Here is a 14,753-nt window from a genome sequence, read left to right on the forward strand (position 1 = left end):
TTTTGTCCATAACAGTCCATCAGTCATAAATATAAAGTGCGAGTGTCCTCATCAAATTATTCTTATACCCGAAGTTAAATATTCCAACTAATTGGGGATTCGAATTGTAACAAGGTTTTAATACTTTGTTTAATGAATACACCAGGTTATCGACTGCGTGTAAACCAAGGTTTTACTACTTTGTTAACAATTACACCAATTACCCTTGAATGTAATTTCACCCCTGTTTTAATTATTATAGTGGCTATTAATCCATTCCCGTGTCCGGTTAAATGAACGATTATTCGTACATATAAATACCCCGCCCATCGTGTCCGATTGAGTGTATATGGTAATTTATAAGGACGCCCAATTGTAAATCTTTATATTAACATTAACAAACTTTCATTTAGTTAAACAAATATAAAGCCCATTAATAGCCCATAGTCTAATTTCCACAAGTGTCGTTCTTTTGTCCAAACCCCAATTATGGTACAAAGCCCAATTACCCAATTTTAGTAATTAGCCCAACATCATGATTACTTCGTTTTAAATAAGCATAATAATAACTTAGCTACGAGACATTAATATAAAAAGGTTGAACATAACTTACAATGATTAAAAATAGCGTAGCGTTACACGGACAGAATTTCGACTTACACCCTTACAATATTCGCTAACATACCCTTATTATTAGAATTATAATTAAAATTAAAATATAAATTATAAATATAAATATAAATTTTACGTATGAATGAGGAAGAAAAAGATGATGGTTTTTGATCAGAATTCGGTTGGCTTTATAGGCAGTTTTCAAATTTAGGGCTCCGCGACTCGAGGCCCTTTTGGCCTTCACACTCCGCGAGTCGCGGAGATAGAAATTACAGCTCACATCTTTTGGAGTCTTTCTTGCCGACGGATTTTATATATAAATATAAAATATAAATAATTAATATAATTATTTATATATTATATTATATTCTTGTGCATAGTAGACTTGTAATTTTTAGTCCGTTGCGTCGAGCGTTGAGAGTTGACTCTGGTCCCGGTTCTGGATTTTCGAACGTCCTTGCGTACAATTTTATATTTTGTATTTTGCGTTTTGAATCTTGTACTCTTGTAATTTCGAGACGTTTCTTATCAATAATTGGAACCTCTTTGATTGTCTTTTGTACTTTTGAGCTTTTTGGTCGTTTGCGTCTTCAATTCGTCGAATCTGTCTTTTGTCTTCACCTTTTATTATTTAAACGAATATTACTTGTAAATAGAACAATTGCAACTAAAAGCTTGTCTTTCTTGAGGAATAATGCTATGAAATATATGTTCGTTTTTAGCATTATCACTTAATCTAAAGAAAAAGTACTTAAGAGATTTTACGGCAAAACCTACAAACCTAGAAATAAAAATAAGCTACGGCAAAATACTAAATTTAAAACTAGCTACGAACAATAAAAATACAAATATTATGCTAAAAACAAATAAAAATAAACAAAAAAATAAAAATAAACTTAAAGTTGTAAAAAGTACAATTTTTATAAAAATATTATTTTTATCTTTATTATTTTATAAAAGTATTAATTTTTATTTATAATTAAACTAATTAAAATACAAAATACAAATTAATTTAAAAACTAAAACTAAATATTAATAATAATAAATTAAATAGGGTTTATAAATAAAAATAATTAATAATATTCCGCAATTAATGCGAAATAGGGTTTCTGGTCAGGCTGGTCAGGGCAGCTCCGCGAGTCGCGGTTCCACGTACCAGCAATTCTCCGCGAGTCGCGGAGTTTGCAAAATGTTTTTTTTTTATATTGTTTTTCTAAAAATATATATAAATATATTTATACAAAAATAAATTAAAAATATAGCGTTTCGCTAATTCCCCGGCAGCGGCGCCAAAAACTTGATGTTATGCGAGGGGTATATGAAATAGCATTAATTTTTAATATGAAATACGATACAATTTACACAAGTTTTATTTATTTATTTACAGATGGGATATACCTAAACCTTGCTACAACACTATAGGCAGTGTACCTAATCGTAGAGTAGTATAGTTTTTAGTAAGTCTGGTTCGTTCCACAGGGAGACGACTTATTTTACACTATATTTTTAAACAATTATATTTGTACAAAATATATATAATTATATATAATAATATATAAAAGGGAGTTTTATCGTTTAATGACCGGTTTGTCGATTTTAAAACTTTAGTCGCAGTTAAAACCTAATGTAAAATATTAAAAATAAATACAACTTAATTTTAAACGTAAAGTAAATAACGATAATGAAATTGCGATAAATAAAAGTGCGATAAAATAAAATTGCGATAATTAAAAAGTACGATAATATACGATGACAATAAATAAAAGTGCGATAATTAAAAGTGCAATTAAATATGAAAATAAAGGAATTATGCTTATTTAAACTTCCGTAATCATGATGTTTGACGTGTTGATTTTTAGTTTATTCCCATGGGTTAATTGTTCTTTGTCCTGGATTATTCAATATGTCCGTCTGGTTTTGGTCCATAACAGTCCATCAGTCATAAATATAAAGTGCGAGTGTCCTCGTCAAATTATCCTTATACCCGAAGTCAAATATTCCAACTAATTGGGGTCTTAAACTGTAACGAGGTTTTAATACTTTGTTTAATAATTACACCAGGATATCGACTGCGTGTAACCCAATGTTTTAATACTTTGTTAACAATTACGCCAAGTGTCCTTGTACATAATTTCACCCCTGTTTTAATAATTCCATAGACTATTAATCCATTCCCGTGTCCGGTAAAATGAACGATTATTCGTACATATAAATACCCCGCTCATCGTGTCCGATCGAGTGTAAATGGTTATTTATAGGTACATCCAATTGTAAATCTTTATATTAAAATTAACAAACTATCATTTAGTTAAATAAATATAAAGCCCATTAATAGCCCATAGTCTAATTTCCACAAGTGTCGTTCTTTTGTCCAAACCCCAATTATGGTACAAAGCCCAATTACCCAATTTTAATATTTTTAGCCCAACATCATGATTACTTCGGCTCAAATAAGCATAATAATAACTTAAGTACAAGACATTAATTTAAAAAGGAGAACATAGCTTACATTGATTATTTATCGCGTAGTGTTACACGGACAGAGCTTCGACTTTAAAACCCGTAAAATAACCTTTGCATAACCCAAACTAACTAATATAAAACTACCCTATACTATATATATATATATATATATATATATATATATATATATATATATATATATATTATATATTTATTTATTATTTATTACAGAGTATTATTATTATTGTGTAAAAATATCGACAGAATGCTCGAGCTTTTATAGGCCATTTCTGAATTTTGCAGCTCCGCGAGTCACGGCATTTTAAGCCTTCAAACTCCACGAGTCGCGGAGTTTGATTTTCCAGCTCACATCATTTTGGATCTTTGCTTGTCGACGTTATTAAATAATAATATAATATATATATAATTTTTAAGAATTATTTATATATTATATTTTATTTATGTGCATAGTTGACTTGTAATTTTCGCTCCGTTGCATCGCGCGTTGAGAGTTGACTCATGTCCCAGTTCCGGATTTTTGAACGTCCTTGCGTACTATTTTATATCGTGTACTTTGCGTTTTGTAACTTGTACTCTTGTCATTTTTAGACGTTTCTCATCAATAAATTGAACCTTTTGAATTGTATCTTGTACATTTGAGCTTTTTGGACGTTTGTGTCTTCAAATCTTCGTTTTCGCCTTTTGTCTTCGCACTTATTTATTTAAACAATTACAATGAAAATATACTACAATTACATATGAAAACCTATTATTTAGGAGGGATATTGCTATGAAATATATGTTCCTTTTTAGCCTTATCAGTACTTAATGGTTTTGCCTTGTCCATATTAAAACGTTTTAAAATCTTTTCAGTATATGTTGTTTGATGTACAAGTAAACCATTAGGCATATGTTCAATTTGTAAACCAAGGCAATACTTGGTTTTTCCGAGATCTTTCATTTCAAATTCTTTCTTTAGAAGTTGAATGGCTTCATGGATCTCTTTATTTGTACCTATGATATTAAGATCATCAACATAAACAGCTATGATCACATATCCGGATGTTGTTTTCTTAATGAAAACACATGGGCAAATAAGATTATTGGTATACCCTTTGCTTATCAAGTAATCACTTAATCGTTTATACCACATGCGACCCGATTGTTTCAACCCATATAAAGACCTTTGTAACTTGATTGAGTACATTTCTTTGGGTTTTGCATTGGTTGCTTCTGATACCTTAAATCCTTCAGGTATCTTCATATATATATCACTATCAAGTGATCCATAAAGATAAGCAGTCACAACACCCATGAGATGCATTTCTAAATTTTTAGAAAACTGCCAGGCTGATTAAGTATCTAAAAGTAATTGCATCCATAACAGGAGAATAAGTTTCCTCATAATCAATTCCTGGTCTTTGAGAAAAACCTTGAGCTACAAGTCTAGCTTTATACCTTGTAACTTCATTTTTCTCATTTCTTTTCGCACAAAAACCCATCTATATCCCACAGGTTTCACATCTTTAGGTGTGAGAATGATAGATTCGAAAACTTTTCTTTTATTGAGAGATTCAAATTCAGCTCGTATTGCTCCTTTCCAATGATCCCAATCATGTCTATTTTAACATTCTATGACAGATTTTGGTTCTGGATCATCATCATCATTCATGATGTCATATGCAACATTATATGAAAATATCTCATCAAGATTTTTCATTTCATTTCGGTTCCATAATATTTTTGAATGTGCATAATTGATTGAAAATTCCATATTGACATCATCAATCTCCTCTGCAGAAGGAGTATTGATTTGTAGTTCTTCTTGAACACTTTCTTTTACCTCATTATCAGCTGATTTTCTTTTTCGAGGATTTTTATCTTTGGAACCAATTGGTCTCCCACGTTTCTGGCGTGGCAAAGACTCAAGAATGACATTATTGCCAGTTTTTGGAATTTCAATTCGAGCTGGAGCATTTGCTGCTGGTATATATGATTTAGTCACTCTTTTTGTATCTGTAAATGCATCAGGCAATTTATTCGCAAGTTCTTGCATATGCATTATTTTTTGAACTTCAGTCTCGCATTCTTTTGTGCGAGGATCAAGATACATTAATTGAGGTTCACATCATGAAACATCATTTTCTTTATTTTTTATTTCTCCCCCTAATCTAGGGAATAATGTTTCATTAAAGTGACAATCAGCAAAACTTGCTGTAAAAACATCACCCGTCATGGGTTCAATATATCTTATTATTGAAGATGTTTCATATCCAACATATATTCCCATCCTTCTTTGAGGACCCATTTTAGTGCGTTGTGGTGGTGCGATAGGGACATAAACCGCACAACCAAATGTTCTAAGGTGGAAAATATTTGGCTGATGGCCAAAAGCAAGTTGCAAGGGAGAATATGTATGACTTGCTCTTGGTCTAATGCGAATCAATGTTGCAGCATGCAAAATTGCATGACCCCATACAGATACTGGGAGTTTTGTTCTCATTATCAATGGTCTAGCTATTAGCTGCAATCGTTTAATTAATGATTCAGCTAGACCATTTTGTGTATGCACGTGGGCAACAGGATGTTCAACAATAATCCCAATAGACATGCAAAAGTTATTAAATGCTTGAGACGTAAACTCACCGGCATTATCTAGTCTCACCCTTTTAATAGTATAATCAGGGAAATGTGCTCTCAATTTAATAATTTGAGCAAGAAATTTTGCAAATGCCATATTTCGACTTGATAATAGACAAACATGAGACCATCTACTAGATGCGTCTATTAGAACCGTAAAATATCTAAATGGTCCACATGGTGGATGAATTGGTCCACATGTATCACTTTGAATTCTTTCAAGAAACATTGGTGATTCTTTTTCAACCTTAAGAGGTGATGGTCTTATTATCAACTTTCCAAGTGAGCATGATGTACATGGGATAAGTGCATCATGAGGGATCCTTTGATCCGCCAATAGATGTTCATGTGTATTTTGTATTATTCTTTTCATCATTGTTGATCCTGGGTGGCCTAATCTCTCATGCCACAAACTGATCATTACAGAATCACATGATTTTTCTTTAACTACCACATTTACTTCAGGTACATTTATATGTGTATAATGTAAACCAAAATGAAGTCTTGGTAGTTTTTCAATTACACGATTCTTATCAGCGATACTTAAATATTTTTTCATTTTCTGTTGTCACTGACTGATAATCATATCCATTTTGGTATATGTCAGAGAAACTTAACAAATTTCTCTTTGACATTGGAGAAAATAAGGCATTATTTATCAGAAAATTCGTACCATTTGGTAACATGAATTTTGCCTTTCCCATTCCTTTTATTAAGTCCACAGGACCTGATATAGTATGTATAGTTCCTTCCGTTGCTTTCAAGTCTGTGAAATATTTTTTAGATTTGAGTATGGTGTGAGTGGCACCACTGTCTGCAATACAAATATCTCCACCATTTAACTGATTTTTTACTCCAGCAGTATAGATCATGAACTTCAAAAAAAATATGTGAAACAAATAATGAGTACATAATTCATCAATATATTACATTCAAAATACGTTACAAACGATAGCACATAATAAGGAAATATGTAGTAAACTAGATATGGTGTAGATTGAAAATCTACAACCATTTATTTAACGGGAACATATAATAGGATATATATATATATATATATATATATATATATATATATATATATATATATATATATATATATATATATATATTAGAAATTTATTCATTAAAGTAGTCACAAGTTGGCTCAGTGATTTTCGTATCAAGGTCATCCACAAGATTTGCTTCTTTTCGTTTTCCCTTTAGGGATTCTTGATACCGATTAACAGAATTCTGATTTGTTCGGCAGTTTTTAGACCAGTGGCCAATTTTACCACATCGGTAACAAGAATCTTCAACATTCTTTGAAGAGCCTTCTTCAACATTGTGATTTGTGAGATTGTATGGTGTTTGAATTTTATAATTTTGTGGATTATTATTTCTTTGTCCACGACCACTACCACCACAATCACGACCACCACCACGACCATTACCATAAGGGTGATTTCGAACATAGTTATGATTTTTATTATTGTTATGGTAATTTCCATGATGATGGTTTTGGCCAATATGGCCACGACCTTGTTCACGCCCTCGTCCATATGCATTTCTTCTTTTATTATTATTATTGTTAATAGCATTAGCTTCAGGAAATGCTAGCGCACCGGTAGGACGAGATTCTTGATTTTTCATCAGTAATTCTTTATTAACTTCTGCAACTAAGAGATAAGTTTGAAGTTTGGAAAAAGTTTTATAATTCTGCAATCTTAAATTTTCTTGCACAGTTATGTTTGCAGAATGCATTGTGGAGAAAGTTTTCTCCATCATATCAGCATCACTTATTTCTTGACCACAGAATTGAAGCTTTGAACGGATCTTGAACATGGCCGAGCTGTATTCACTTACCTTTTTGAAATCTTGGAACCTTAGATTTCTCCATTCTTCCCTCGCAGCTGGGAGTAATATTTCCTTTTGATTATCGAATCTACTCTTGATACTTTCCTATAAAACATGTGGATCTTTGATAGTGAGAAACATATGTTTTAAAGTGGTATCAATATGTTTGCGAATAAAAGCAATTGATTTTAATCTATCTTGATCGGAACAAGTATTATTTTCTTTTAAAGTTTCTAGAATACCCAATGATCCAAGATTTATTTCTACGTCCATAACCCATGATGTGTAGTTTGTTCCCGATACGTCTAAGGCATCAAACTCAAGCTTTGATAAGTTTGACATTTTCTATTTCCAGAAAGATGAACAACATAAATCATAATCAATTTTTTTTTATAGACAAATAACAACATGAAATTAGAATTAGTTTAGATTCATAAGTAGCAAACAAAGGAATAATTGTATGATTACAAATAATAAAATCATAAGGGAAGGATAGAATATAGGTTCATATTATATTATTAATAATATTATTATAATATATATTAAGTTATAATATATATTATTATAATATATTTTTCTTATTTTAACTTTTAAGATTTACTTTTAATAAAAATACAAACTACTTTTTCTTATTTTAATTTTTAAGATTTACTTTTAATAAAAATACAAACTACTTTTTCTTATTTTAACTTTTAAGATTTACTTTTAATAAAAATACAAACTACTTTTCTTATTTTAACTTTTAAGATTATAAATTTAAGAATAAACATTAGTATGCATGAAATAAATAATGATTAATTGCATAAGTAATCATAAATGTTAGATAACATATAAAGACCCCATCGTATTCGTATTGATCGGAATTAATCTCGACCCATGGTATCGTGTTGTCAAATGACGTGTTGCGTACATAAAGTACCATTTTGTCAAATGACGTGTTGCGTACAATCATGAGGTCTTATTAACATAAATATAAATGTTAGTGAAGTTAATAAGAGTTAGATTACAGAAAATATAATTCAGGCGGTATAACCGACCATATATAACTTAAATAACATAAATATAAATGTTAGTGAAGTTAATAAGAGTTAGATTACAGAAAATATAATTCAGGCGGTATAACCGACCATATATAACTTAAATAACATAAATATAAATGTTAGTGAAGTTAATAAAAGTTAGATTACAGAAATATAATTCAGGCGGTATAACCGATCATATATAACTTAAATAACATAAATATAAATGTTAGTGAAGTTAATAAAAGTTAGATAATTTCTTACCTTGATTAGTGACGTGTGCTTGCTTAGATAAACTGTGATTATATGGAGCACTTCGTGCTGATAACGTGTTATAATTCAGTAGGCTTATAACTACCTTTAGTGGCCTAGTTCTTGACTGTAGACTAATAAGTATATAGAGAGAATATGAGAGAATATGAGAGAATATATTTAGTGTGTATTTTATAAACTCATAACACACATATTTATACTCAAAAAATCTACTATACAATATCTATAATAATAATAAAATTAACATCCAATTTAACTTTTATAACAGTTTTTGAATTTTTAACTTTTATCTGACGACAGTTTATCACGGATGGCTATATCGTGTTCATTGCTAAACAGTTAACGTATAAAAGTGTTCCTAAAAATCCCAAATCTTTAGCTTAAGTATATTTAATTATTTCACTCATTAACTGTTTGAAACCTGATCAAAAAAGTTCACTAATTATTTATTTTCTGTTCCAAATAATATGTACGGAGTACTTATATTTAAACTAAAAAGGTAAAAATATTTTCATCAAACCTAAAATCTTCGTAATCAATTTACAGTCTAACTTTTATTTTAGATCTTCATAAACTCGTATTAGATCTATATGAACACTAGCGAAATGTCAACCGAGTGTTACTGACGTTTACTAATTAAGCTCGAAATCATTTATTTTCCATATACTATATTTATATATAAATACATTTTAATATCAGGTTTTATTATATAACTAAATATATATATATTTCCAAATAAATATATTTACAATTAACATTCATGTATATATACATATATATATGTATCTATTTACAAATAGTTGTTCGTGAATCGTCGAGAATAGTCGAAGGTCAATTGAATATATGAAACAGTTCAAAATTTTTGAGATCCAACCTAACAGACTTTGCTTATCGTGTCAAAAATATTAAATCGTATCGAGAGTTTGTTTTAAAATTAGTCGAAATTTTTCGGGTCACTACAGAAACTTCAAAACAAAATTATATAAGAACTTTTAGTATTAATATAACCTTTAACCATTTTTTTATAATTTGTTTCAAATCTGCTGATAAAAATGTGTAAACATGAAAAACAAAATTATAATAATTTAATCACGAACAATCCTTCATTATTCATATCACGTTATAATCGATAAACAATAAAAAAGACATAAATTTTGGAGACGATTTTATATCTAGGTGTTTTTTGACTAGTTTAATTTCCAATAGTAGGATTGAATTTAAAGATGAGATAAGAGAACGATTTTTTTTTTTTTTTTTTAAGTAAAGTTGAATGTGAAATACGTGCACTAAAAAGTTGAGAAAATATAGGAGATGAAGCAGGAAGACGTGTGATATATGAGAAAAATGGGGAAAATAAAAGTATCATGTATTATAGGGTTGCATTCCCCACATTTTAGAGGGAATGACCCATTAACTAGTTTAATGCAATGAGCAATTTCATTATAAACAACCAACCAATCTCAATTATAATCATTGTCATTCCTTATAGTCTATAACCTCCAACCAAGCATGCCCTGAGTACTATTATGTACATTTTGAGAAACAGATATTAGCGAGCCCAAACAAAGACTCACTAAAAAGAGGCCCAAACCCAATCCAGTAGATCCCTGCCCAATCACTTCCAAGCCTAACTATTCTCTAACACCGTACGTCTCTAGTTTATGTTATACCAGTTCTATGAGCCCGTGCGTTGCATGGAATTTATGTTTTCACAAATTTAAATATCTGGTTTTGAACCCCATATATAAAAACAGGTGCACCATCGGTGAAAATAAATGTTAAAAGACAGTTATAGTTGTTTGAATAAGTAATGTTGTAGAATTTAATGGTTGAAGTAGCAATCTAGCCCCTACAATTCTATAAAGCAACAAAAAAAGATTAAAAAGGTTATATATGAAAAAAAAATTATGATTTTTGAATACATGTTGGTTGACACGTAACAACATTAGTTTATTGAATTATATAAATGATATAATTATATAATTTTGATAATTTTTATTCATAATCATACTTCACGATTCATAATTTCATAATTTTAGTTATAGCAACATTACATGTAAAGTGAAAGGAGGTAAAAAGTAACTATCTAATTTAAATTGACTTACCATAATTAGATATTGACTTTCCCATCAATTTTGCATAATTTACGTTTTTTTTATTTCACATCAATTTTGCATAATATTTTTTTTTTTTTTGTTTTTTTTTTCTGATATCGTCATTATCTTTTGATTTTGTAGTTTTCTAAGATATTAAATTGTAAAAATAATTATAAAAAAGACACGTGCCAATCTTTATCGATTGAGTAACATGTGACATAATTTAACCAAGAGGTGTTTACGCTAAATCGTTTCTTCAGTCTTTTCTTCCTCAAAAATCAACTAGGGTTATGTTGGTTCTTCTACTTATCTACTTCTCCCTGAATTGGTTTCGTTTTCTAGGGTTTCAAAAACCACGAATTAGAGTCTGCAACCAATTACTTAAAAAAAACGCATATGTGCATTTAGGGTTTCAAAATTCCTTTACAATCCACACATCATCAACCTCTAATTCCTCTCAATTTTATCAGCGATCCATCAAATGAAATTGAAAAATTGTTAGGTGAGTCAGTATATTTGCACGCTTTTTATATAATGTATAGATAGATAGATACTTTTCGACCCCCTAAAAGCCACCACTGCCTATACAGGATAAAGGACGCATTCCACCCATATAAAATAACTAACACAGCCCCAATGAAACAGTATAACTAAAATATTAAATAGCATTGTATATATAAAAGAACTATGGATGCTTAAAATGTCATCTCTTATCTCTTACATTTCGGGTAAAAGGGAATTAATGACTCAAGAAAACTTTATTATAATACTCAAAATTAGATTCGCAGTGGCGCATACACATTTGTGTATAATAGCAAGTTCTCACAAAAACTGTTTCCAGCAAATAAGGAACAGAGGGGCTGGGCGGAGAATTTGCAAATTCTGTTCCTACATTACCATTTCAAATATAACTAAACATTTGCATCTCAACGAAAAATTGCCATTACAATAACAATATATACTGTTTACTTTTTTGTTTGGGGTCGTCTATAAAAGTGGCATTATTTGCCTCGAGTACTCCCCAAGTTGCCGAGTACTCCCTAAAAATTCGAGTAGTGATTTTCCAAATTTGCTAATTTGCAAACAAATCCACTAATGGTCACTTTGAGTAGGATCATCATTGGTTTACTACTAATGGAGTCGGAACAAAAGGAAATATTGATGATCATTAACAGCCTTAAAGAAGATTCAAGCAATAATCCCTCTGTTAATCTGTTTTTACCTATAGGGTTACCTCTGTAGGCGCGGCACTCGAGCGGGATTTTGTCAACTAGATAAAGGGCACCATCATAGAGTGTAGTAAACATATTAAAACTTTGGAATATATTTATGGAAGAAAGTAAATACACATGAGGGATTAAAAACTTCAGCACGAAAACCATCTTAGGGATATCATAACATCATTCGAAAATCCTTACTTTCTACTTCTAATATCACTAGAAAAGGGAACAAAAGTCCATTCTTTAGATTTTATAATATTCTCTTCTGCAAAGATCTCAAAAAAACAGTTTTCACAACTAACTTTTTTTTTTTTTTTTTTTTTCGGCGAAAATAACGAAAACTCATATAGAAACGAGGTCGTTTTCACAACTAACTGTGTCTAACAGTTTAATGGATATGAATACATTTTTAATAGACAAATGGGATAAACTTGTACCGAACTTTTTTCATGTAATCCGTGTACCCGTCTCCAAAAGTCTCTATCATCAAACACTCCTCTAGTTTCGCCTTCTGTTCATAGTACATCAAACAAACTGCAACAATAAAAAGTGAACTGATTGGCGCCCGTAGTGCAATGAAATAACTCAAAAACAGAAGCCCCGTGGAAGCATATATCGGGTGCCTGACCCAACGATACGGCCCAAACTGCACAACAGCAGTTGGCACCACAACTTTCTCCGAATACTTCGCAAGATACAATGAGGAATGATACTGCAAAAACACAGTCGACAATATCAACCCCCAAATCCCTAAATTACTCCAACCTCCAGGGATTAAGTGTAGCTGTGGTGCTTCGAATGCTGCAAACCAGTGCCCAATCATAACTCCAACACAAAATAAAACACGCTGCCAATTCGGAGTACTAACATCCCACTTAGGATCATGTTCACGAGGATAATAGTCGCCGTACAAACGTTTACGGATACTAACATTCAAGAAAAAGAAATAATGATACACAAAAAAGAAGACAAAAGGCCATCCTTCTAAGAACCCATTTGCATAACCAGGTGGGACTAATGTAAGCCATGTAAAAACAGATGTTACAATAGCAAGTTGCTCAAATACACTAGCTTCACCTTTTATATGTTTAGTAAAACCATACATACCATATATAGCAATACCAATAGCAATGTACCAAGGCCAAAACACCCAAGTCCAACTAAAATACATCCAAAAGAAAGGACTTAGTAGAGTATTAACCCCAAATTTTACAGATGTAACTGCAACATACCCTAAAACCGCCCATTTTAAAACCCTAATTGGGTTTAACTCAGTAACTGTTTTTTTAACTAAATTCTCGAAATTGGTAATGGGGCTAGTGGTTTCAGAGTATGAACTCTTCACAGTGAAATGGGGCTTGTTGCTTGGAGCCCTAAGATTTGTAGGAGTTAAAAGTGGAGACTGCAGTGTTGTTTTGAAGGTGTTATTAGTAGTAGGTACCTGACCCACCAAGTGTTTGTTGAAATGTCTCAATGAAATCTGGTTGAATCTTGTAGGAAATACACGACATGGATTTGGAGTTAAGGAGAATACAAGGGGTGATCCCATGGTTGTACTCTGGTTGAATTTGGGATACCAAAGCAGTGCTGTACTACTTGAATTTGATCATCGGATAACCTCAATGAAGAAAGCTACAAGAATGAGAGTTTTATATGCCCTAAGATTCAGATCAGTTAATTTACTGTGGGTTGGGCCTTAACTTTGATGGACTAAAAAGCCCAATTTGAATTTATCGTTTTTGATGTATGAAAGTTGAAGCGCAAAACAATTCAGTTGTTTTTAAACTTGCGAGTATAACACTTTTGATTGTCACTTATTTCATCTTGATTATTTTCTCATGGCTTATACCTTAGAGATTTCCTCTTTAATTTTGTGGTGAGATGAATTATTGGTGCAAATGAAACATAAAAATGTACATATTAATATTTGACAGATAGTTAGCTTTGTTCTAGTCATTTTTGGACCAAGCGATGTGATCAACAATATTGAGTTATCATATGAAGAACAATTGTGACAAGATGGTTCAAGTCCGGCAGAACCACTGTTTTGAAATTGTTACCCAGTGAAACAACGAGCGTACTTCCATGTCTAATTTATAATCAAAGTGGTAGTCTTTGACCGGTAGCAAATCCGTATTTAACAAAGATCTCGGGTTGGTGAATAAACTTTATGTTTACAACTCATTTTATTAATTTTGTTTAGTTTAATTGTTGTAATTGTATTGGATCACTTTTGTATTATCATGTTCGATGAAACTAGAAGTTGATGGGTCCCACTCCCACCTCATGTAGGTAATTTGATTTTGCAGTCGGTATCGGTATATATTATAAATGTTGGTTGTGTTATAATTCAGTAGCCTTATAACTACCTTTAGTGATTTGATTCTTGATTAAGAATGCTAATAATGAAGTGTAAGAACAAAGATGATAATGGAGAGAAAGAAAGAAACACTTTGTAAGTGTGAGAAAATGGTGCATTTATCTTGTACATATTGATGCATATTTATACTACAAAGAGTGTTACATATTTGACTATTGTGAATTATATAAAATTGTTAGCCACCATTTCTTGACTTCTACTTCAATAATTGATGTACTATAACACTCCCCCTTGG

General features: G+C 31.0%; 1 protein-coding gene across 1 annotated transcript; it reads right to left on the reverse strand.

The window, feature by feature from the left end:
* Positions 1-12,221: 12,221 nt before the first annotated feature.
* On the reverse strand, positions 12,222-13,744 carry LOC139876230 (uncharacterized). Its single transcript, XM_071863520.1, has one exon. It carries the CDS (start codon positions 13,685-13,687, stop codon positions 12,548-12,550), a length of 1,140 nt encoding a protein of 379 aa, XP_071719621.1. The 5' UTR covers positions 13,688-13,744; the 3' UTR covers positions 12,222-12,547.
* Positions 13,745-14,753: the final 1,009 nt, after the last annotated feature.

The sequence above is a fragment of the Rutidosis leptorrhynchoides genome, chromosome 1, assembly GCF_046630445.1.
Source record: "Rutidosis leptorrhynchoides isolate AG116_Rl617_1_P2 chromosome 1, CSIRO_AGI_Rlap_v1, whole genome shotgun sequence".
NCBI lineage: Eukaryota > Viridiplantae > Streptophyta > Magnoliopsida > Asterales > Asteraceae > Rutidosis > Rutidosis leptorrhynchoides.